The 26204-nt window shown below is 40.7% G+C and overlaps 1 protein-coding gene across 1 annotated transcript in view; it reads left to right on the top strand.

Moving 5' to 3' along the window:
* LOC114100276 (cytochrome P450 2J2-like) overlaps positions 1-21619 on the top strand; it is a 33614-nt gene extending 11995 nt beyond the window's left edge. The window contains 7 exon segments of the mRNA XM_027944931.3: positions 193-353; positions 3291-3467; positions 5478-5619; positions 7706-7769; positions 7771-7891; positions 10741-10879; positions 20721-21619. Of these exon segments, the coding sequence (XP_027800732.3) occupies positions 193-353; positions 3291-3467; positions 5478-5619; positions 7706-7769; positions 7771-7891; positions 10741-10879; positions 20721-20899 (983 nt within the window). The 3' untranslated portion in view covers positions 20900-21619.
* The last annotated feature ends 4585 nt before the right edge of the window (positions 21620-26204 follow it).

Below are 26204 nucleotides of genomic sequence, written 5' to 3'. Positions count from 1 at the left end.
CTGGTTATCAGTTCAACCTCCCTGGCATTGACTGTATCCTTGCTGTATCACAGACCCCATATAGGGGGCTGTGGCCAGCACCTCCTCTAGGATTCTCTAGTAGGTATATCTGTGTCAGCTAGAATAGACTCCTGTAGAAAACAGGAAGAAACCAATGATTTTGAAGAACTCTCTACCTTTCTCTACCTCCAGGACAGCCTTTCAACCCTCACTTCAAGATCAACAATGCAGTTTCAAACATCATTTGCTCTATCACCTTTGGGGAGCGCTTTGAATACCAGGATGCTCAGTTCCAGGAGCTGCTGAAGTTACTGGATGAGGTCATGTTTCTGGAGGCTTCGAGATTCTGTCAAGTAAGCAGTCATCTTCTATATGCTGGTTAAGGCCATTGGGGCTGATCTCATATACACATAGCTGCTGCTGCTGCTGCTGCTGCTGCTTCTTCTTCTTCTTCTTCTTCTTCTTCCTCTTCTTTTTAATTGAAATGTAATATTTTTAAATTAATTTAACAAAAACTTACTTGAAATCAGCTTTTTGACTTTAGTGTTTTTAATAATGTTGAAAATTTACCAAATGCAAAAAACATTTCTAAGATTCCTATAGAGTACAAAATTATACAAGACATACACTTACGTACTTGTTTTGTTCTTTTTCAAAAGAACATATTGCCATTGCCCTTGCCTTTGAATCTCTCCTCTCCATGTTACTTTTAAAATATACATTTCCTTCCTGTCTCAAGCACCCTTCTGAGTGCAATTTCTCTCCTGGTGTTTTGTTTTAAGATTCACCCGTTTTGGTTGCTCTTCCTCTTTTTTTTTTTTTTTTTAATGCAGACTAGCTTTGTCTTGTATGAACATGCCCCTGTTTGCTATTTTTGGACAAATTTTTGGACAAAACCTTTTCCATCTTTTATGTTATGAATAGAGCTGCCACCAATATTCTTTTACTAGTGTTCATGGACACAGTCATTTGTCTTGAATATATATCTGGGCATAAAACATAACTAAAGATTTCAGAACTAGTTATACTATTTACATAACCATCAGCACTTGATCCTAAATATATAGTATATAGTATATACTATATACTATATTCTACTTCTCTAGGCCCTTATATTTTAGATGTTTTCTTTTTAAACAGCATAAAAATGAATATAAATTTTGTACCAAATTTGACAATATTTTTCTTTTTATTGGAGCACTTAGTTTCTTTTTTCAAATTTACTGACAAATGAAAACTAATTCATGATCACTTTGTGGCTTCTATTTTCCTTCTGTTTTGACTCATTATTATTAAATTTATTTTTTCCTATATTCATTTAGAAGATTAAGATTTTTTCTATTTCTTTAGTCTTTGCCTTAAAATTATTATTATTATTATATTAGTCTTTACCCTAAAATTTTTAATATGCACAATTAACTGCCTGCATCTGAGATTAATACCTTTGTGCACTGCCGAAATAATACATGATCTTCAGAACACACCTCTTGTCACTCCTTTAGGTCACTGTCATCACGTATTTTAGTTTGTTCTTTTTTTAACTGGAGAGTACATGATCAATATTGTTTCATGCAATGTCTGCTTATATTTACCTATATATTTATCAGTTTCTATTTTTATCATCCTATTTTGGATGTTAAAGCCCCCTCCTGAATTTCATTTAGTGGAGATCAATTGATGGTAAATTCTTTTGGATTCAAAAAGATCTTTACACTGTGATTTCCTCTATCTTGGTCTTGTGATTTCTATCAAGAGAATGATCATGAGCCAAGACAACCCTTTCCTAGGAGAGCCCTGACCAGCAGGAGAGTTAGGTTTAGGTCTGATCAGGTAAGACACAGTACAGAAGCTCATGAAATAACAGAAGCAAGATACTACTCCTAAATCCTGAGAGTGAGAGGGCCCACAAGGACTGATGGGAGATCTGGGAATGGGAGGGTCTCAACTAATGGGTGGAGAGAGAGAGAGGCAGAGAGACAGAACCTGTGAGACCAAGCCTTCATTAAAGGCCTTGGTGGTCTCTCAGGCTTTCCCTGGGGGTGGTCAATTGCTAGCTTAAAGAAAACACTCTTGGGCTTAAGATAGAAACATATTTAAACAACTCCACTATTAACCATTATGTTTATTTCATGGTCAGCAGCTATGGGATGTGTTGCCATGGGGCCGGTAATATGAAGAATAAGCAAACTAACTGTATTATTATCACAAAGGAAGGAGAAGTTTAACTAGGCCAAAGGCTATGGTACAATGAGGTTTTAAGTGGCTCATGTCAAATTGAATGGGTGCCAAGGCAGCAAGTGTATTAAACAAACTTATGATACTTTATTTTGCTTAAATTAAATATTTAAAGAAGTTTGACTTGGGCGGGGGATATGGCTCAAGTTGTAGTGCGCTCGTTAGCATGCGTGAGGCATGGGGTTTGATTCTCAGCACCACATAAAAATTTAAAAAAAGAGAGAGATATTGTATCCACCTAAAACTGTAAAATAAATATTTTTTAAAGAGAGAGAGAGAGAGAATTTTTTAATATTTATTTTTCAGTGGACACAACATCTTTATTTTATGTGGTGCTGAGGATCGAACCCAGTTTCCCACGCATTCCAGGTGAGCGCGTTACTGCTTGAGCCACAACGCCAGCACCTGAAAAATAATATTAAAAAACAATTTGACTCTTTTCTCTTTGCATACTGAAAATATTCTTTCAGCATCATCTAGGTTTGCACTGGTGCCAGGGAGAGTCAGCTACAAATGTGATTGCTATTTCTTCAAAACTACTTTTTCCTTTTCTCTGGAAGCATTTTATATGGATGCATTAATCCTCTGTGGTTGGACTGTCCAGTGGAAAGTGACAGGGAGGGATAGAAAGGAGGTGGTGAGGTTGCAGGGACCAACTCTGTAGGGCTTATAGGCCAGAGAAATTATGCCAGACTTTATCAAGGATAGTGGAAAGCCATTGGAGGATTGAAAGGTAAGGAATCAAACTGTTAAATGATACCCCAGCAGCTCTGTGGAAAATAGGCTGGGAACAGGATAAAGAGTGGAATAAGGAAATTTCTGAAAGCTATGGCAACATTTTGGTAGGAGACAGTGGTGGTTTCTTGTGGGAGGACTGGTGAGAAGTGTGTGGAGGGTTGAATGCCTGCCAGAGTGAATAGAGAGAAAGGAAAAGTCAAGGATGACTCCTCAGCTTAAGCATAAGCAAATAAAAGAGATGGAAAGAGAAGACTGTCCCCAAAAGTGCAAAAGTGGCCCCATGCTGTCTCCATGATCATTCTGTTTTTTGCCATTAGTTCTATAATGTCTTTCCATGGATAATGAAATTCCTCCCTGGACCTCATCAAACTTTCTTCAGCAACTGGGAAAAGCTGAAATTGTTTGTTTCTCATGAAGTTGAAAAACACAGGAAAGACTGGAATCCTGATGAGTCAAGAGACTTTATTGATGCTTACCTCAAGGAAATTGTGAAGGTGAGGAAAACGAATTTGTCTCCTCTGATTTTTTTTTTCTTAAAGAACAAATAGCTGTATATTAGTTTCCAATAGCAGCTGTAACAAGTTACCACAAATTCAGTGGCTTAAGATGGTACAGATGTGTTGTTTGTTCTCTTACTGTTCTGAATGACAAAAGTCCAGTTCTGAATGACAGAAGTCAAACTGCAGTTTCACTGGGCTAAAGTCAAGGTGTTGGCCAGCTTAGATCCTATGAAGTCTCTTAAGAATTGGTTTCCATGGCTTGCCCAGCTTCCAGAGGCTTTGGTTTGTGGTTCCTTCCTCCATTTTTAGCACCAGGGTAGCATCACCTCTCCTCTCTTGTCTCCCTGCTTCCATCTTTACACTTTCTCTCTCTGACTTTGATCTTCTTCCCTCCATCTTGTAAGGATAATACAGGACAATATTCCTAACTCAAAACCCTTAGGTTTAATCACATCTGCAAAGTCCGTTTTGCTATATGTTGTCATCTTTTGGGATCATGGTTCAATCATGGTTCAATTTTATATGGATGCCTTAATCCTTGATTAATCCCTGGGGTACCATTTAATCTTAACCCTATTCCCAGCCTATTTTCCACAGAGCTGCTGGGGTATCATTTAACAGTTTGATTCCTTACCTTTCATTCCTCCAATGGCTTTCCACTATCCTTGATAAAGTCTGGCATAATTTCTCTGGCCTATAAGCCCTACAGAGTTGGTCCCTGCAACCTCATCATAGGTGAGTAAAAATTACTCAGGAGGCTGAGGCACTTTGAAATAAAGACAGAGGTTTAATGGCATTTGGTTTTAGGCCCTGAAAATGCCCCAATACTTCCTTTTCATCCCCATCACCTTCCCCTACCTGTACCTGAAGGAGCTAGATACAAAAGGGAAAAGAGAAATTGAGCTTCAAAGCTCTGTTTTAGATGTTCTGGCCAGTAACCTACTCGTCCTCTCAGCTGTCACTGCAGAGAACACATGTAAAGCTGAACTGGATACCAGATTTTAACCTTAAGGTCTGAGTGGGGCTTCTACTCCCTCCTCTTCTCACCCACTTTCCAACTTTTCTGACAAGAATCAGGAAAAAAACCCTAAGTGGATACAGGCCTTGAACGTGGTGGTCCTCTGGCTAATGTACAACACTGAATCAATGTTATAATCTTTGACTCATCAGATCATGTATTCCTATATCTGGAGGGGGCAGAATGGTGAATTTCTTTCCATCTTAGCTCTTATTTACCTTATTGGCAAAATATTCATAAAATTAATATTAATTTTCTCCTTAGAGGAGGAGACTTTATTTGCTAGATGGTGTACAGGTATGTGACCATTGACATTAACAGCAATGTTGAAAAACAAGCTTTCAAGAAGAAGGTAGAAAAGATGATGGAGTGTTATAAGGAATAGTTGATGGAATCTATGAGGTTTAAACTATAAAAGCTGTATGGGGAGATATGATAAATGTGCAATTCAGTTTATACTTTCTGGTATCGGCACAAATATTCATTGAGTATTTGCTATATCCCTTTTGCATGTCACATAAATTATAATGCCATCTTAAGGCATGCTTCTTACTCCCATTTGATAAAGCAGGAAATGGAAGTACAGAGATGTTAAATAACTTATCCTAGGTCATATAGCTAAGCTTATCTAATGAATGATGGGGTTGATATTGGAAGCCAAGTCTGTCTCATTCATAGCCCATTCTCTTTCCACTGTACTATTAGCTTCTCCGGAATTACAGGCATAAAAAAAAAGTGGTTGTTTTGATTTTTATCCACTACCATCTAAAAAGTTTCCAGCACTTCCAGTTACCTACCCCTTCTCTCAGGCCCCATTGCAGACAAAGTTAATGATATTGCTGCCCTCTGAAGAGAGACTTTCCCCTTAGGAGAAAGTCATTTCTTCTGAGGACATTTCCTTCCAAGTTCTTTCCTTTGAATGAAACCCCAGTGTTTTTTGGCAACCACAAGTCCTCTGAATAAACCAACAAATAACTGTCTTCTAGTACACAGACAAGAATGCTTCAAGTTTCAATGAAGAGAACCTCATCTGCAGCACCCTGGACCTCTTCTTTGCTGGAACTGAGACAACTTCTACAACGCTGCGCTGGGGTCTGCTTTACATGGCCCTCTATCCAGAAGTCCAAGGTGAGAGTGGCAGCGAATGTGCCTGGCCCAGGACACATGGTGCCTCCTGGCCACATGGCTCAGGATTGAGGAGAAGCTGGCTGGGTGAGCAGGGAAAGACAGAAATTGTTGAGAGGTGGTGCAGTCTTGAGCATGCACACATTCGTCGCTTTTTAGAGAGGAATATGAGGAGTCCAGGTAGGATAAGTGTTAAACTCCATGTGTGCATGAAGCTCTAAGTCTGGGGGAAAACAATGAGGCCAATTGATTTTGTAATGGGGTCCAGCAAAGAGTTACAATCTCATATGAGTATTTATTCTTCCATTCTTTTCAGCAATCCCTTCCTCTTTTCCCCTGATAATGCCCAGACACATTTTTGGTACTGTTTTCTTTTTCTTTTTCTTTTTTCCAGTGGTGAGCTTCAAAACCAGGGCCACATGCATGCAAGGCAAGGTGTCTGCCACCCCACAAAGCCACATCCCCAGCCTGTCTAGACTCCTTAGTCTGGTAATAATGCCCTCTGATGTGCCATTTTCTGCCTGTCCTGCCTCAGCAGCACCCATCCTGCATTGGTGGTTTCACTGAATTCTGTGTCATTTTCTTGACACTGTCCTAAGTGTCTGAATCACAATATCTGGTCTTCCCTCTGTCAAGAACATGCTTTCTGAGTTTCTCCACATGCTGAATCCCCAACTCTTCTGAAAGAATTCTTCCAGTACTACTACCTAAGATGTTTCTTCATTCCTGGTCATCTCTAGAGATGAGCCGGGCACCTCTATTGCCATGCTTAGAGCACATTATATATATAGATTCCCCCAAAGACTGTCATTCCTTCAAGGACAATGGCTATTCCCAACATTTTTATTTCTCCAGGTTCTAGAACAGTTTGGGCAGGTGGAGGGTGGAAACAGTCATGGCATGTTTTCTAGAATTGTGGGTAACAATTTATTAATGAGGCATAAGATCAATTGAGTAGATCAAGGTCAATGCCCCCACTCCCCCAAAATAAAAATAGAGAAGACTGAAGTGCTTGCCATCTATTAAGGATATATTTGTTAATAAAACTTTACTTCTCTCACATAATAATTTACAAATGCACGCTTTATATATGTGTATGTATACGTGTGTATGTGTGTGTGTGTATATTTATATATATACATACATACATACATACATAGATACATATAGCCACACTTGGTCCCAGAAAAATCTAGGAAAAGTAGCTTTTAGCTGGACAGTGAGGTAGCCAGCTCAAATGTCTATGAGTGTAGAAAATGAGGCAAATATATTTGAAGACAGCTGCAGTTTCCATGAGCTGAGCCATGCCGATCCTGATCCTGTTTAATGCTTACCTAAATGAGTTCATGTAATTCTCAAAACATCTTTCACATGAAAGTTGACTTAGCCTCACTAATCAGATGAAGAAATTGAGGCTCCAAGGATCTGAGTATATTGCAGCAATAATTTTGTAGAGCAGGAGTCTGCTATTCACTATCTACTCCCATGCTACCCTTGAGAAGTGAGAGTCTTCAGATCTGCTAGGATCCAAATACTTGTGTCTTCCTCACCAAATCCCTGTGCGGAAACCTAATTATCAGAGTGGTGGTATTGGGAGGTGATGAGTCTTCATGATTGGCATTTAGTGCCCCCATGAAACATTCCCAGCAAGCTGCCTTGCTCCTTGCAACATGTGAGGACACAGCAACTAGATGCCACCTCTGAACCAGAAAGTGGGTTCTCCCCAGGAACAAAATATGCTGGTGCTTTGGTCTTAGACAGCCCAGGCTTCCGATCTATGAGAAAAAAAATTTCTGTGGTTTTTAAGCCACTCCATTTATGGCACTTTATCATAGAAGGTTGAATAAGAAAACACCCTACTATGAGCTTAGCCACATTGATCCTGGGCATTTCATTCCTGAGACTAAGGAAAGTGACTGAGTTGACAATTTTCTGATTAAGTCCATTGAAGGGTTAAGGAACATTTTATTTCTTTGCATCCTGGCCACTATTTGAAATGACATAGGTGAGATCTAATAGAAAAATCCTACATCTTTAGAAGAAAGTATAAAAGTTTCAAAAATAATAGAATCTCCCTCTTCTCTTCCAGAAAAAGTGCATGCTGAGATTGACAGAGTGTTAGGCCAGTGGCAGCAGGCAAGCATGGCCGCCAAAGTTCATGCCCTACACCAATGCTGTCATCCATGAGGTGCAGAGAATGGGCAACATCATCCCTCTGAATGTCCCCAGGGAAGTGGTGGTTGATACCACTTTGGCTGGATACTACCTGCCAAAGGTAAGGAAGCACACCCAGCCTCAGACTTCAAGCCTGTCTTTGAGACCATCACAGAACTTGCATTTGTATTTGAAAAGTCACATATATTCCTATCCCAAGCATCACCTAGATGGGGAGATACATTATACTTGATATAATACTAACTTTTTCTCCATGGATTTTACCAGACATAGGTAATATGGGGAATAGAGGATGAAACATTCCTAATTCAAATGTGTTTAATCAAGACTAGTTTGTTGGTGTGTGTGTTTGTTTTGTTTTGCTTGCTGTGAGACTTCTCAGTTTTCTCACTCTGTGATGTGCACTGTGGCTCATGGTGGCACACAGATGGCAGCAAAAGTCTCTGTCAGATTTTGCCATAGAGCCCTGTTCTTTACCTTGGAGAGCATCTCTCAAAACTGGAGACCAGCCAGACTTTGGAAAATGTGGAAAGATATTTGAGATTACCTGGTCCCAAACCACATTAATGCTTATGTTTCTAATATCATGTCCCCACAGGTATTTTTACAGCTTTTACCTACAGCCCCATGATGGGGAACTCTCCATTTCATAAAAGAAGCCACTCCAGTGTGTGCAATGTTCATGATTAGAACGGGAGAACAAGGAACGAATATTTACTCAGCCATGTAGCCTCTTTCAAAATATCTTAGTTCTCAGGACAACTATTATTCCCATCTTATAGATTGGGAAGTTGAGTCTCAGGGAAATTAAGCTTGCATGAGATCTCAACTACGAAGTGACAATAGCTGGATCTAGAACCAGAGCTGTTCTAATTATTTGTATGACGTGATGCTCCCTCCACAGGACTCTTTTGCTTTGACTTAAACAAAAACAAAAACAAAACCAAAAAACTCCTTTTAAGTTTTCCCTACTGGTCTCTGTTAAATCCCTTGGTGTCACTAACAGAATTCAGATCACACTCCACCCACCACTTTCAAGATCTCTGCAGAGGGTTCTCCTGGGTCCCCCAGGGTTCTTTCTCTATGATGCACACTTACAGTTCCTTCCTTGCTACTGGATCTATTCTAGTTTGTCCAAGTCCCTCCACATATGTTGTACTTGGGAACAATCTCCAGAGTTAGAATCAAAAGAGAATCCGAGTGACTCCTTGGTGACTGTCACTGCAGAGCCAGGAAATGCAGCTTCTACAAGAACTATTTCTTCCTGATGAAACTTCTCATGGATGAAGGCTGAGGCCTGAGTTTCCCACCAGGTGCTGTTTGCATTTTTCTAGCCATTCATTTAACTCCAGAGAATCAGCCAATGTCACAACACTTTTTCTAACACTGGTTTCTCACATCAACTTTAATAATCCTCCTGGCCTCTGAGAAATATAATTGATTACATGCAATGGAGGCTAGGAGACATGGCTTTGACATCAGATAGACCTAGTTCACGTGACTCTACCTTGCCCCACCACAACGTGGCTCTGAGCACATTATTTAACCACTCACAGCTGCAATTTCTTCATCTACAAAATGCATTTGAGCCCACCCTACAAGATCCATGTGAAGTAAAATGGGATCCTACATGCTGAGCCTCTTACTCAAAGTAACAGTTATTCGGCAAATATTCATTAAGTATCTGAATCTTTAGATCTAGTAAAATAACCCTGAGCAAAATAGTCATGCTTACAAAATATACCAACCATGCTAACTGTCCCAAGGAAAATACTCACTGCCTCTGTAAAAATGCTTCCAGTATCTCCCAGGGGGAGTTAGGAACAGGTGCTGGAAGGAACTGGGAGGCTTGCCTCTGAAGGAAGTAATGCTGGAGCTGAGGATTAAAGGATTGCTGGGAGTTGGTTAATGGAAAAGTGGGGGAAGAGAACATTTCCTGGCAAGGTGAGCAGTATTTAAAAAGTCATTGAAATGAATGGAAATTTGACCTGTGTTACATGTCACTGTAGTGGGAGCTCAAGAAGAATAGGAGAAGCCCTGAGAGGTTAAGGAATGGATCTGTGACTAGGAGTGTGGGAAGCTATTGAATACCAAGTTTGAGGTCTGAGTGGGTGGGGCTGTCATAGATTTAAGCCATATTCAAAGCACACTCTGCTTTCAGGGTGTGGAGCAAATTGAAAAGGGCAACAGAGGATGTGGGGCATAAGTAGGAAGTGATTACAAGAATCTGGATGAGCAAGAATTCAAATCACACTCCACCCACCACTTTTAAGATCTCTGCAGAGGTGGTGGTGGACAGTCCCTAATGGAGGTGAGGGAATCAGGGGGCATTTAAAGAAGTGTCAAGCATGACTGATGGGTTGGATGAGGTAGTGAGAGAAGGCTCACTCTAGTGACTCCAGGGTTTCTTGTCATATACCTCGATGGACAGGGATTCTTTTCCCTGGATATCTGCTTGTGCTACTCAAATAGCTTTTGGGACTGGGCACAGCTTTCTACACACTGGAGGGAAGAAAATGCAGAAGCAGAGTGAAAGATGCATTTTCTCCCCCTTTGTAGAGCTGCCCTCCTTATCACTTCACTGACTAGCTGGGTTGATTTAATTACTGTGCGGACCGACCAGCTGTCACATAATTCTCTCATGGATGCTTACAGGCCCCTTCCCCAGACCTACACTGACTTGTTTCTGCAGAGGAGCTTTATTATGCAGTCAAGAGTAGCCAAAATTCCAGGGTAAAATTCTCAGAAGACAATTCCAATTCATCCTTCTAAGTTGTCCCACTCAAAGAGAAGGGTCCTAGAAGGTTGAGCTCAGCAGGTGTTGGGTTGGGAGGGTGTGGAAGCTCAGAATGTGCTCAGGCCCCAGCATGGGGAGCTGAGAACCACCTACCTTTGCCTAGATGTGCGATGTGGGTCAAGTCCTGCCTGACTCTTCACTGCCTTCTCTAGGGGACCATGATCCTGACCAATTTGACCGCTTTGCACAAGGACCCCAAAGAGTGGGCCACCCCTGACACATTCAACCCTGAGCATTTTCTGGAGAATGGACAGTTTAAGAAAAGAGAATCCTTCATGCCTTTCTCAATGGGTGAGTTTGGATGAATAGGAGTCTGGGAGGGCAGAGTTCCTCCCTCAGCCCTTCCCTCCTCTCCTGTCTGCAATCCTTTGCTCTAGTTGGGGAGTCTCCAGAGGGTCCTGCCTAGGGTGACTCCATCTCACTATTGTTTGAAGTTCAACATCCTCTGGTCCAGGCCTTGCCTCAGACCGTCTTTACTTCCCAAGCCCTCCCTGGGTGCTGGTGGAGATTTCAGCCTCCCTTTGTTCTGTTTACCAGAATGCTGGTGACAGAGACTCAAACCTTGACTCTTGGTCACAAAGTTGGATATCTTCCTTTTTTATAAAGTTTTTAATTGTCACAATTTCTTTTTAAGGGTTTTCCTCTCCCAAAGAAATAGATCTTGTACTGATGGGGAGGCAGCAAAGGAGAGAAGCTATTGATTCACTGTCATGGGTAGTAGACAGTGACTCTAAATGCTCCCTGCTTGGCTAGGTTGGGCTCTGCTCTGTAAGCTCTTCCTGAAAAGGCCCTTTTGTCCTTTGCAAGTTTAGTTTCCTTTTCAAAATGTAGTTAATACATCTGTATGATATGCAGCTGGAAAAGTGGATACAATGAAACAATGAAACCCCCCATCTCTCTCCCCTCCCCCACTCCTTTGTTTTCTAGCCAGCCAGTTCCAAAAGAATATTTCAAACTTATAGCATTGTAAAATCAATAATAAAATGTCTTAGTCCAGATAATGAGTTTGATATGTTATATAAAGTATTTCAAATAATTTCTCAATTCCTTTACTTTATAAATATCTCAATTATGTAGAATATTCAGTCCATTTCATAATGATGAATGAAACAGAAGACAAAACAGATCCCCTCAGAGAGCATAAGTCGTTCGGCAACCTTAGAAGGTTCAAATTTATCACCAATTTAGAGTTATGAAACTGAGGCCCAAACACATGTGATAATGAAGTCATAAAACTCATGTAGCAGACCTAAGGCTAAATAAATGTCAACCAGATTTATCAAAAGCTAAAACTTATGTTCCTCCTAACACCATCTTCTGAAAAATAACTAAATGCTACAGAGAAAACACACTGTAGAATACATGATAATTTGCTTATTATTCATTTAAAATATGCATTGACTTTAGAGACAGTGTCTTTTGACTACTGGTAACAGTAAAAACTTTGAAAGGGAAGAACTCTCTTTCTTTCATGGCCCTGAGTTTCCAAATCCTTTGCTTTCCCACTATGCTGCACTGCCCTAGGTGTGTCTGGGTTGATCTGATTAGAACTTCTTTGTCTTTGCTCATCTGGTTCTACCATCACCTTTGCTCACATTGGACAAGTCACCTCTAATGTGAAGAGGTGGTATAAGATGTAGGAATGTCTGCCAGTCTTCCTGTCTGCTGTAGTTTCAAACTTTGCATTACAGCACAAAGTTTCAAGTGTATGTTTCAATTACTGTGACACTTCTTGCTTTTTGCATCTTGGATTCATAAAATGTTGCATTGCTAGAAATCTGACCCTTTAGCATTACACAATTGTTTCACCTGCTGTTTACTGCAACTGTGATGAGAGGAATCATAATAGAGATGGCTTTAAGAGGAAGACGGATTCTCTTGGCCTTCTGATACCCAGATAGATTCTTTCCCTTCATATTGCAAAAGCCTCTTACTCATAGTTGCTTTATGTCTTTGTCTGTTTTAAAACAGTCTTCCTTTTGTGTTAGCAAAAGGGTAAAAAGAGCAGGACACAGAACTCACTGGTGCTTTGCTACCAAGAATTATATTACACTCTCTTAATCACAGGCTTCATTTGCAAGTGTATTATCTCAAGCAATCCTTACAGCAAACTAGTTATTAATACTTACACAGGAAATGGACTGGAATCTTATTTCTTTTTTTTCATATTTTTTTATTGGTTGTTCAAAACATTACAAAGCTCTTGACATATTATATGTATCTTATTTCTTAATATAAGCAAACTAAAACTGAGAGAGTTGTTTCTTTCCGAGATCAGATGCCCCCCAAATTGACAGGCTAGGGCCTAAGACCCAAGTTTTTATACTTTCAATTTAGTGCTCTCTCCAGTACAACTAGAATGTAACTTACTTTTCCATTTTAAGAGTCATTGAGTTTTATACCACATGTATCAGCTAGTATTTTGCTGCAAAACAAACAATCTAAAACTCTTGGGACTTTATAAGCTTGTGTTATTGCTCACAGGTCTACAGGTAAGGTATGTGGCTTTGCTGTTCTTGACTGGGCTGTCTTACATGTTTGGTAGGTCAAGTGTCTGAAGACTGATTTCAGCTGGGACAACAGTGTTCTGTTCTCTCACATTTTCTCTCATTCTCTAGCAAGCTAGCCTGGCTTTTTCACACGGTGGTGATTAGGTCCCAAGAGAGAATAGAACCATGTTGTGGCCCATTAAGGTCCAGGCTGGAAACTGTCAAGCCTTGATTCCCTCTACATTCTAATGGCTGATGCAAGTCACAAGGCCAGCCTCAGTTAAACAGAAGGAGGAATTGCTAAAAGATTGATTAGATGAGCTATGAAGTCATGTTGTAAATAATGTAGAACTGAGGCAGGGGAGAAATGGAGGTGTTTTGTTCTCAGCATCTCTCTTTTTGATAGAAGAATAAAATTCAGAGGGTGCAGGCAGTTTGCCTGGGGATTCCCACAGAAGATGTGGCAGAATGAGGATCAGTTGAATTTACTAGGAGCTAGAAACCTGGAAATATCCAGAGAGTCAACATGGTTAAAACTCCTCTGTCGGTTTTTTTCTACCAGACTTTCATCTTACACATACAGTTTTCTTTCCTCACTCTGAAGGAGTTTAAGCTTGCAATGAGCTGAACACCATAGAGGAAGTGAGTTGGCAGAGAAAACTTGCTCACCTTATGGTGGCTGGGGAACCAAGAGAGGAAGGGGCTTAGGGTCTCAATATTGCCTTCAAGGGCACACACCTCCAATGATCTCCCAGTAGACCCACCTTCTAAAGTTTCTACCATCTCCCAGTGGCACCACAGGCTGACAGACAAGCCTTTATCACATGGCCTTCAGAGGACATTTAAGATCTACACTTAACATTCTGTCCCTGGCCTCCAAAAGCTCATGTCCATCTCACAATGCAAAACACATTCAGTTCATCTAAGAGTCCCTCAAATATTAACTTTTCTAGCATTGCTAGATAGTCCAAGTCCAACATCTTTTCTGAGACTCATACAAACTATTAGCTGTGAGCCACTGAAAAAAAGGTAAAAAAGAAAAACAGCAACAACAAAAAATTGCATGCTTCCTAGATTCCTAGCTTCCCAGCCCAGGAGAAACATTCTCATTGCATTTAAGTTTCTGAGTTGAGTGACCATGGCTCTAACTATAATGTCTGGCATATGGAGAAAAGCATGTGGAGTTCCTGAAGATTGCTAGTGCTCTACTCCCAAGTTTGTTTCTTAAAGTACTGGTGCAGGCCACATCTTCTAGACCCCTCCCCACCCAGTGTGAAGGAGAAGGTCTTGCAATGCAACTCCACTGCAGTAGCCAAGTCTCTCTGAGACTCTGAATCCCTGCATCCACATTAAACCAAGTCAATTTAGACATTTCCAGCTCATTCACAATGAGCCATCTTTTGATCCATATTTCAGCCAACCAACCAAATACGCTGTTAGCACCCCCCTTTTTAAAAATATTTATTTTTTAGTTTTAGGTGGACACGATATCTTTTTTTTCTAATGTGGTGCTGAGAATTGAACCCAGTGCTTCATGCATGCTAGGCGAACGCGCTACCACTTGAGCTACATCCCCAGCTCCATTAGCACCCCTTTTTAACTCTGCAAATAAATCAAGGGCAGAAGCTCTGCTTAATGGGTTCATATCAATAAATTCAGCCTGAACCAACTTTATGTTCCTTCCACCATTAGCCCACATCATTAAAATCCATTTTCACACATGTGCTCAAGACCTCTGCTTGTATGAATTAGAAAATTTGAGAAGTTCATTTGCACTGTAGTGCACCTCCCCAGGAGTCTCACAGTGCCCCTTGCCTTTAGGGGTCTGTTGAAACTGAAGTCTGATTACTAGTCTAGAGGCAAAAATGGGTGGTTGGGATGGGTCCTGAGGAATACCAGCATTGTCCACTTAATAACTGTGTCAGGGAAGGTCACTTCTGTTTCCTTGGGCAATGCTGGATTAGTCCCTTCAGGCAGAGGTGGAAAGGCCGGTAGCATAGGGGAAGAGTTGGGGGTGCTGCTGTCACTGAGGATGGGGAGGCCACTTCCTCTGGCAAAATCAACTCATCATAACTTAGGAGTTCAATGTCACCGCCCTCAACAGAGTCTGCCCACAGGTCCCCATTCCAATTTTTAGTATCCCATTGTTTCCATGTAGTGCTTTCATTTTAACTGCAGACACCCTTCCAGGTTGAGACTTAAATTTGTACTATAATCCAGCCAATTGCATGTTGAGGGGTTGGGTTTTGGCAACTTCAGCCCTTTATCTGCCAGAGAAAAGATTCTCCTTCAGGGCATACTTGGAAGAGTTCAGGTTACTTATGTAAATTTGGCACTGGGAAATTGAATCCCTGAACACATTGTTTTCCTTTACTATTATGTCCATTGATGCTAGGGACAACCAGCCAACATCATTATATTCCTTGGTTTTCTTAAAAATATTTATAAGCATCATGTATAGAATCGCTGGATTCCCTATCAGGCACATTGAATGTGTTTCCTTTTTGTTTATGAAATAATTTACACCATAGACTATCAATACTCTCTTCAGGAGAGTCTTTAGATACTTTAGGTTTAGACAAATTAGAGAGCCACTTCCAGATACCATAAAACCAATTAAGGAAATTCATCATTACAGTATTGTGTCTTTAGAGCTCCTTCTGGTACCCAAATCTGTATTAAGGCTCTCTAGAGAAACAGAATCAGTTAGAAAAGAAGATTTATTAGATGGGCTTACATGGTCAGAGGATAGTCTCATAGTAGTCATTTGCAAGTTGGAGAACTGGGGAAATCAGTAACTAATCAGTCCAAGAAGCCGAAAATCTCACAATGGGAGGGACCAATGACCCAACCCCCGGAGGAGGCTGAAGGCCTGGAAGCCCTCTGGAGAGTCTCTGGTGTGAGTCCACTTTCAAAGGCTGTAGAAGCTGGTGTCTGGTGTTGGCAGGTGATAGTATCAGCAAAATTCCCAGCTGCTCAAGAAGAACTGAGCTGGCAAGTTCAGGCAAGCTTTCCCCATCTTCCTCTATCTGTTCCTTCTGGGCCCCCAGCCACGGGACAGTGCCACCTACATTCAAAGCAGGTCTGCTCCTCTCATTTTACTGAGCTATGTGCCAACTATCTCTGGAAACATTTCACATACACACCCAGAATTGTGCTTCACCAGCTTTTTAGGTTTCTCAGTCTACTTAGGTTGATCACCAAAATTACCCATCACCCAGACCTAAGCTATGAAATCAAAAAGTCCTAGATTTCATCCTTTTAAAACAAATTCATACCTGTTATCCACCTGGGACCTTTGCCCTGCCATTTGACACAGGAGACAAATGTTTCACATGTTTTGCAAGTGAGATAGGTTTAGCTTTGTGAGAATGGTTCGTTTAGTCACTCAGTGGTCGCTGATGGAACCAGTTCTTTAACTGTGGTTTTTTTCTTTAATTGTCCAATTTTGTCAAGATACATGGATTCTTCTAGGAGAATCTTGGCAATTTATAATACAACTGTTTTGGTATCAATCATACTATTTCTGATAGGTGGTAAGATAAAATGTGAGGAAGAGAGATGAATTAGACTCAGGCTGAAGGGAAACAGGCACAAAATAATATAATAATGATATAATTGGGGGCCATTTATATTTACTAAGCACTTCTGCACATGTGATCTAATTTTATTTCCTCAATAACCTGCATTTGTCCCGTAAGTGAGGACAAAATGGAGGCCTTAACATATTTAACAAATTTTCAAGAAAATTTAATTACAAAGGAAAAAGACAAGTAGTAAAAATCAGCTTATAGGATTAACAGCAGTGAATTATTCCCATTATGGCTCCCAGTGGAATTGCCTCTAGGATAAAGAGGAAATATCAAAATGTTAACAGAGGTAGGGACTGATTTATGGTATTTCAAACACCCTTTATTATCTTCTTGGTATTTTTATTTTTGTGTTTGTGTTCCTTCCCCTCTTGGGTGAATATGTATTAGGAAGAAAGTAAGCTATTAAAAGTGCACATAGAAAAGATGGTGGTAGCTACTGGTTTGGAGCATTGCAGCCTATGTTGATTGAAGAGGATGTTCACTCAGGGAAGTGAGCAGGAGAAGCCTAGAGCAGGTATTAGATTGGAATTGGAGGCTGCCTATATGAACTCAGATATTCAGTAGATAAATAAATACAGAAATGGATATGGACAAAAATATGTGTGTGTATACACATAATTCGGTAAATACTCATGTTATATACACACATATATTCCCCTGCACTGTCCACTGAGATGACCTAGAACAACAACATCCAGAAAGCAACAAGCATGTCTAATGCCCAGACCTTGAATCTTGATTTCTGCATATCATTATCCAATAAAAGCAACCAGAACACCTGGAAGAATGGCTCATTCCAGGGCTGGGGAAGGGTAAATATTAAATCAACTTGGAACATAGTGTTGTCCTAAAAAGTCAGGAAATGTCAACTTGCATGGGCATCAGATGGCCAAATCAGGAATATTCTGAGCATCAACACAAGTTAACAATGAGCAACAGATTATACCCCTTTGAATAAAAAGAGAAACCCATGAATCCATACTGATATAATTAAATGAGTGGATAAATAAATGGGGAGGATAACAAGCATTTGAATGCTGGTAAGTGTAGAAGGAATGAGAGAATTTTAAAGTCATTATGTGGCAGCCACCTGTAATAAATAATTTGGCCAAGAAATGACAATGGAAATTAATGAATGAAAAAAAGTTAATGAGGACTGGTTTATTCATGGAATCCTAAAATATTTTTAGGTCCATAAGAAAAAAAGTAATTTCACAGGGGGAGATTTAATAGATACTACCTTAATCAAGCTATCACAAATAATGACAGGAATCAAAATCAACTACCACCTGATAGGATGGAATGAAAAGACAGCACCACTTCTTTGATACTCCTACCAATGCTGCAGAACTTCACAACCTGAATCTGTTTATGAGGAAGCGTGAGAGACATTTCCAATATAATCTTTAAAATGCCAAAGCCATGACACTTATGTAAAGACTGAGGAGTTATTCCAGACTTAAGGACTCTAAGCACAAGGGACATCAAAATGCAATACCTGATGTTGAACTGGACCCTTTTACAATAAAGGACATTATTGGAACAATTGGAAAAACCTGAATGGGATCTGAGACTAAAGTGCTGGTCATGCATCTGTATTAATTTCCTGCCGCTGACAGTTTGGTGGTGCTGGGGATTGAACTCAGGGCCTCAAATATGCTAGGCAAGCACTTTCACCACTGAGTCACATCTCCAGCCCCCACTGACAGTTATTTTAGAGGATGTTTTGCTTATAAGAATTACACACTAAATTTTTTCATGGGTGATAATGGATGATTTACTTTCAAGATATTCAGGAGAAATTTTTGTTGTTTTTTTGGTAAGTTTTCTATACATTTAAAAACATATCAAAATAAAAAGCACATTATGATAAGTATCACAGTAAAAGAATTATATGCATAGAATTGTATGGAAAACTACTTGAGTAACACTACCACCAAAAAATTTTACTTAAAAATTGACTTTTAAATTGCATTCTACTATGTTTCGAGAATTAATCAGATTCCTTTAATGATGTGCTATTGTATACCTATAGTGTTTATTATTATCCAGGAGGCATTTTACAACACTTTGTTATGCTATATAGTTTGTCAGCATATTCGGCTTATTTGGATTCAGTGCATAGCCCAATCATTGTGTAAAATAAAGTTTTTTATCTTAAACACACATGCAAATCTTCACTATTGCCTAGAGAGATTATTTGTCCCCATCACATGGCTAGGAAGTGAGAGGAACTGACCTTGATCTGTGTCCTTCTGCCTCCAGTTCTCCACACATAACAGGGTGTAAGACCTGGCCAAGGCAGTGCAGAGTCAGCCACGGAGAGAGGAGGATCCATTCCTGGGCTCCATGTTGAAAGCAAAGGCCTTCCTTTATCAAGACCCACTCTAGGGAGCAGAACCAGGCAGTGCCAATATAGAGGGCCATTCACCCTCTAGAGTGACATTGGGCATAAGAGAAAGGTGATTTAAATGCTCTGAATTTTATTTAGTTATATTCTGGACTTTCTTTTAAGAACTGAAAATCAATACACGGTTTTGTTGTCTGATTTTGCCACTATTTGTTAAATCGGTTTTGAAAGCCTTTTAGGCTAGACATCTGCTTTCTTGGCCAGCCCTGTCCTCCCACTTCTGCTTTGTTGTAACCAAAGGAAAGCCTGAATAAACCCTCCAGCTTCACTTGCTTTCAGTTGACTTTAAAATATGCTCATTTTGGAGGTCACGCAGCTGAGCCATGTATTTTTAGTCTCCCACCAGCTTTGCTACAGACAGCGCCTGTGACTGGTGGTCATGATGATTCTGGTTGCCTGGGCTGCTTTTCAAGGACTTTAGGGCCACAATTGTGAAAAGTAGGAACTCTTCCTTTGGACCTGCGGATATCTGATGGGTGATGAATTTTGGGATAGAAAAGCTTGGCATCTCTGCCTTCACTCTGCATCTGCCTCCTTTGCTACCTTAACCATTGAGTCAGATTTACAGTTGAGTCATCTGTTAGGGAGTGTGTGTCTGGAATTGGTGTTGCAAAGTTGATTAGTCCCAACTTTACCTAATCTGTCTCTTCCCCTTTCAAGGCTGAAGACAACAAGATAAGAGTAACTAAGATATTATTGAAATTTACAGACATCAGGATCACCAATCACCACCTCTTACAGGCCACCAGAGTGGAACCTAGAAGTCCCCAGTGGTCAGTCCTTCCCGTTCCTTGGCTGTCTTTCTTTCCCCCTCCCCTGGGGATTAAAGTTGCTTACACCTAGGCTGGGTTGAGATGGTCTTGTCAGCATGGCCTCCATCTTCTGGACTGGCTTGCTTGCTTTCCAAATCTTTTTCCTTGTGTCAACAGCTCACCCTTGAGTGCGTGGCAACTACATGAACCTGGGTACAGTTATCCATACACTGTGTTACCCTGGGGAATGGCTTTACCATGCATCTTTATTCACAGACAAAAATTCATGAGGCAGAATGATAAGGAGAAGAGATTTTTTCAGGTTTAAGGAACCTGGTATTTTTGGCTGTTTTTTTTTTTTTTTTTCTGGTTTCATTTCTCCATCTTCTGGGTGCTCAGGGGTGAGGAAAGCTTTCATTAGAGAGACATTCATAAGAAAAGTGAAACACAGGACAGTAAAAATACAAACGCAGATTTAGTGATCCAGAGAACCTATCAGTCTCAGATCCTTGGAGGTGTTTCTTCAGTAGTTTTTATTCTCATTCTGAGGAAATTCAGAAGCTAAAGGAATTTGGAGCTTTAATTTCAAAAGGAATTCTGTTTCAAATCCTGCAGAAAAGCAAGTTATCAGGATGTTGCCCTTCATTTCAGAGAAAGTCAGTTTCACTTCACCTTCACCCCAGAACTGCCTGACACTGCCCCCCTCCCCCCAAAGCAAATGTGGTCCTAGACTCTGCATTCTGTTCTTTGGTGAACCCAGAGCGTGGTCAGACTTAAATAAGGTGCTGGGCATAAAGTCCAGGTCTGGTCAGGAGGGAGAGGCAAGTAGCCCCTGTTTGGAACCATGTCAGCTGAGAAGATAACTCCTCTTCTGTATTTGTCTTTCAGGAAAACGCGCATGCCTTGGAGAACAGTTGGCTAAGACTGAGCTATTTATTTTTTTCACTTCCCTTTTACAAAAATTTACCTTCAAGCCCCCAAACAATGAGAAGTTGAGCCTGGAGTTCAGAATGGGCCTCACTGTCTCCCCTGTCAGCCACCACATCAGCGCTATCCCTAGGGGATGATGCTGTTGGAGAAGGAAAAGGAAAGACAGGGGAAAGAAAAAAAAAACCACAGGTGCTTTGGAGCTGCTGGTGCCTGCTCAGATGTTTGGAAACAGAATCAAGGTGATGCCAAGGAAAGAGGAAAGAATCTGGACTAAAAGGAAGCTGGATCCAAACCCTGGTTCTGCCATGTCCCCCGATATAGCCCTGGAATAGTCACTTGTGTGTTCATTGATTTACCTTCTCATCCAGGAGGTGAAAAATTATTTCCCTTAAAAAAAAAAAAAAAAAAGGTCCTGTAAGAATTAAAGGAAACAATGGATTCTAAGTGATTCCTACACCATAAAAACATATCCTAAGAATAATGACTACAGTCGTGCCTACTTCCCGCCTCCTTCCTTGGCCATGTATTTGCTTCTAGCTGGTTCACATAGCTGAGGTTGAAGTGGTGCAAGACAGGCAATGAGATACAAAGTGGAATCCTGGGGGCAACCATGGAGACAGACCATAAAGTCTCTCTCATTTGTGTCGGCTTTATCCTGTTTTGGCCTTAGAATGGTCTCCTGGCTAGTGACCAATGGATGAGTCTATTCACAGGAAGTGGAAGCAACATTTTCTATGATTTGCACAAGGGAGCACCAACTTGGCCTTAGAAAGAGGACCAATAGGGTGTGACCACAGTTAACCCAATCTGGAAATCAGGTTTGAAGAATAAAAGTGAAAAGAGTTTGTCTTATAGTACCTCTGTTTTGAGTCCTCCATCAGACACTCATTCCCATAATGTTTCACATTGGATTTAACTGTAACCTTTTGTTGGCTAATATTACCACCTTATAGTCTGGTAGAGCATTTTATAGCAGAACATCAGAAATGCCAGAATCCTGCCATAAAATAGAGGACCAGGGACTGTCTAAGAAGTTTTAGCCCAACCCCAGAGCAGACCTACCATCCGGCCTGGTAAACTGAACTGAACTTCATCCAAAGGTCTGACCTTCCTCCTTTCCTTCCTTTCTTCCTTTCTCTCTCCTCTCTCTCTCTCTCTCCCTCCCTCCCTCCCTCTTTCTTTGGAGAAAGATTTCTTTTCTTAAAGTGGCTAGATCTAGGTAATTTAGTAGCTCATAACTGTCACAAGCCATCTGTGGGTTGTATGTGAGTCACTGGGAATGGTAGCCTCATGGATAGAGACATCTGTGAATGGCCAGTGGACATTTACTCTGGTCAGTTCCCCAGGGATAATGTAAATTTCTTTCCCACTCTGCTGGGCCCACACAGCACCTGAGATGGGTGTTATCTGCCAAAATGTCAATCAACGTGCTGACTGCAGGACATCATGAAGCAAAACTAAGCCCTTGAAACTTCATCCCTGCCTTTGATGTATCCCCTTAAATAAACCACCAGAGCTATTTTCCCTTTGTCTAGTTCCAGAACCCATGTGGACTAGATCTATCAGAGGCTTCCTCTTGTGTAAATATATTTCTGAGTTTTTGTGTTTTGTTATTTGCTAATTATCTGAGATTTTAGTTTTAGGGTGGCTTGGAGATTCCCCTGGGCAGAAAGAACCCTGCAGAGAAGCTGGCCTTTGTCCCCTTTCCGGACACAAACAAAATGGCCAGGAGGCCATGGGTTTTTCCCACCTGATGCTTAGAATTCAGAGAAAAGTCCATTCTACTGCCACCAGGAAGAAAGGAAAGAGAAAGGGATAGAAGGGGGCAGTTTTTGGCTTGAGCTAGACTAAGACAGCTGAGAATATCTGGAAGAAATGGTTGCATTTTCAATGTGGGGAGGAGGCTTCAGTCTCTTGTGCCTGGTAAAGAAAGAATGGAAGAGAGAAGCCAGTTGCTCATAATTCCCTTGTAAGCCCTTTTAAGGCAAATCTCTAGAAAACAGGGCAAGAGATAGTCCAAGACCAGTTAACTTCCTCTCATCTGGGATCTGTCTACCATTTATTTTCCCCTTTCTTCCTCTGGTTAGATCAAGTAGGAGATCCATGGGAAATTGTTCAAAATCTTTACATTTCTCAGTTTCCTCATCTATACTATAAGGGACTCTGTTGAAGTCATTTCTGTATTCTATTCCTGCCCTGCTGTATGCTGTCTATGATTCTTGATGGGTAGGCATACACCAACTACTTGTGGAATAAATATAAAACTCCTGGAGACTTGTCCTGACCTAATGGATGCAGTGGGACCCAGGGCCAGTGAAGTGTCACCACAATGAGTCCAGAAATATTGGAGAAGAAATGACTGTGACTACTAATTGAATTTTACATGTGCATAAAAAGTGTGTCTTCTTTTTGCTCAAAATTTGTTGGAGACATTAAAACACACGAGTCCTCTTCCCATCCAAGCATCACATAAGGATTTTGTTAAATGTACTCTTGTGAGTCTCCTGTTTCTCCTTTATTTGGGAAACCTCAGGACTCCTTACTCCCTTCCTTTGTACCTGGAACCTAGTGTGCCAATAATCTGATATTATCTGCCACATTGTGGATGAGGCAACCAGAGGCAGCCCAGGGTGTGAATCTTCTCTCCACAACTCTGCTACAAAGAGATGCAAACATGGGCACAGTGAAGTATAATTGTAAAGTCAGGGTGGAAGTCAAGGGACTTACAGCAGAGGAGAGTCTGGTGGCAATGGACCTGGGTCAGGCATAGCGAGACTGCAAGCACCAGGGGGAGGTCCGGTAGAGGGACTGCCCTCTCTGCCCTATATGTTCAGATAGGAAGCAAGGGCTGGCCAGGTGACTAAGGAGCGTGGATGACTACCTGAGTAAGCAAGGAACTGTGCTAGAACAGGGGACTCCAGAGCTCAAGATTTGGTGAACTGCTGCTTCCTTTCTTTTCCTCCCTCCCTCCCTCCCTTCCTTAAGAACACTGTCAACTAGATTGGTTTAATCTTTTCTTTTTAAATTGTTTTAGTTGTAGATGGACACAATACTTTATTTTCATGTAGTGCTGAGGATCAAACCCAGTGCCTCACAGTCCACTACTGAGCTACAACCCCAGCCCCCAGGTGTTCTCTTAAGCTTGCCCAAGCAAACTGAGTCAGTTTTCCTGTGTGTGTGTGTGTGTGTGTGTGTGTGTGTGTGTGTTGTTTGTTGCTAAGCTACCAAAAGGGAAAGGTGGGGGATGCTGGGGAGCAGTGCCCAAGAACATGCAGGTTGGTCACTCAACCTCCTACTCTAACTTTGAGCAAGACATTTCAAACTGCAAGCTATGTTCCTGTAAAATTGGCAGTCTCGCAGAGGTTCAATGAATTCTCTGCATACCATGGGCTACCTCCCTTGTGACTCCCCACCCACATTTCACGCTCCCACCCACTGCAGTGCCACCAGGGCCCACCATGTGCAGTGCCCTTGATATGGAAGGTATATTGTCTCCAGTTTGACATATCTTTCCCTCTTCTGGGAATTTGCCAGTTCAGCTCCTCTTCAGGTTACAGTATCCCTCCAAACAGATCCCCGCTGGGACCTCAAGCTGTCTGCATTCTCAGATTCATATAAAATCCCACACTCATCCCCACACCATGAGGGGCAATGCAGTATTCCTTCAAGACAGCCTGCCCTTCTTGACCATCACTGTCAGCCTTACTCAGCCTCTTGCCTACAGGAAGTTTCAAGCCTCAATGTGACACTGATTTGTGGTACCAAGAGACTTTACAAAACCAAATAATTCCTGTAGCCTTGAAGCCTCTCACGGGGGGAGGAAAAACTTAGCTTCTCCTCCATTTCATAGGAGATATGTGGAAAGTGAGCAGGACCTTCTAATCAAAGAAAACCAGAGCTGAAGAGGAGTTAAAGTGTCAAAAATATTTCATTTAAGAAAAATTAGGAAAAAGACCTCAGAATAGAACTGGGCTCCATTCTAAATACAGCCTGAACAAGTGGGCATTTATAGTGGGAGCACGCTGAGGGGATCCCTGGATGGAAATAAGTGGAAATATCAGTTTTGATTAAACCGACTGAACAGGATTATTTTTGAAGTTGGTCACCTGATCAGATGCCATTTGTATGTTTTCAGATCTCAAGGGAGATCATTAAATATGTGAAAGTAAAATTCTATATATTTGTAATGGAAGATGCTATTTTATTGTGAATAGATTTGAACATATGGCAGCATCCTTCAATATGGTTACTAAGGTAACTTTTTTTTTCACTTGGTAAAGTTGCATTGCTTTCCCCAATACCCATACATGCTGGCTGTGTCACCCTAAATGCAGAAAGACCAAACCTTAGCATACTTCTACTTGAAAGAGTAGATAAAGCTGTTTTTGAAACAAAACCCTCACATTAATAGTCGTCTCTGTCAGTTCAAATATTTATTGACGATACACTATAAATCAAATAAATAGTATGGGGCCATTCCATTTCAGAGCTCATAGGTTATTACTGGTGGAAGGGGGAATGGGGGATTATGAATACACAAATCATTTGGTGTTAATGGTCTCTACATGAGAATGGATACCAAAAGAAAAAAATTAAGTATATATAGTTCCATAACGTTTTTCATCATTTCCATCACAGTCTAACAGTCTTGAGGCTGAAAGACATGTGTTGATGAAGTCCCCCAGGTTGACTTCTCCCCAGCTGCTTACCTCATAAGCCAGTTCAGTACATTGTGCCTTCAATTCTATCCACATTTTTTCCAATTCCTCCTCCACCTCTTCCTCCTTTTTCTCCTTTCCCTCTTCTTTTGTTTTGAAATGTCTTATATTGCCTTAATTTTTGAAAAATTGTTCAGATATAAAAGTCTATTTTAACAAGTTTTTCTCCCCTCTTTTTAGCACTGTGATGATGTTTTCCCATTGTTTTTTGGTTTTTATTATCTCTGATGAAATTTCAGTTATTTATCCCTGGGTTCCCTTGTTCATTGAAGGTCTTTTGTCTTATGGTTGTTTTAAAGATTTTTAATATTACTCCTCAGCAATTTGGTTATAATGTTTCTTAGTATAGTTTTCTTTACATTTTTCTTGATTAAAGTTGAGTTTCTTATATCTGTGAGGTTATCTCTTTAAGAAAATTTGGAAAAACTTTGGTTATTATTTCTTCAAATGTTGCTTTTCTGACCTCCTGCCCATATTTCTGGAATTGAGTCATATAAATGTTAGACCTATTGATGTTGACTTACTGGTTACTGAAGTTATGTTATTTTTTTCACTTTTATTTCTCTGTGTGCTCAGTTGGGATAGTTTCTACAGAGTCAGTTTTAACGTTCGTTTTTTTTCTTCATCAGGGTCTCCTTTGCCATTAAGCAACTCATTAATTTTTTAACATAATACATTTTATTTTTCCACTCTGGAATGAATTGATTCTTCTAAGTTTATAGTT

The sequence above is a fragment of the Marmota flaviventris genome, chromosome 10 (assembly GCF_047511675.1).
Source record: "Marmota flaviventris isolate mMarFla1 chromosome 10, mMarFla1.hap1, whole genome shotgun sequence".
In the NCBI taxonomy this organism is placed as follows: domain Eukaryota; kingdom Metazoa; phylum Chordata; class Mammalia; order Rodentia; family Sciuridae; genus Marmota; species Marmota flaviventris.
The sequence above is the reverse complement of the archived record's forward strand: the minus strand, read 5'-3'. Positions and strand labels throughout refer to the sequence as shown.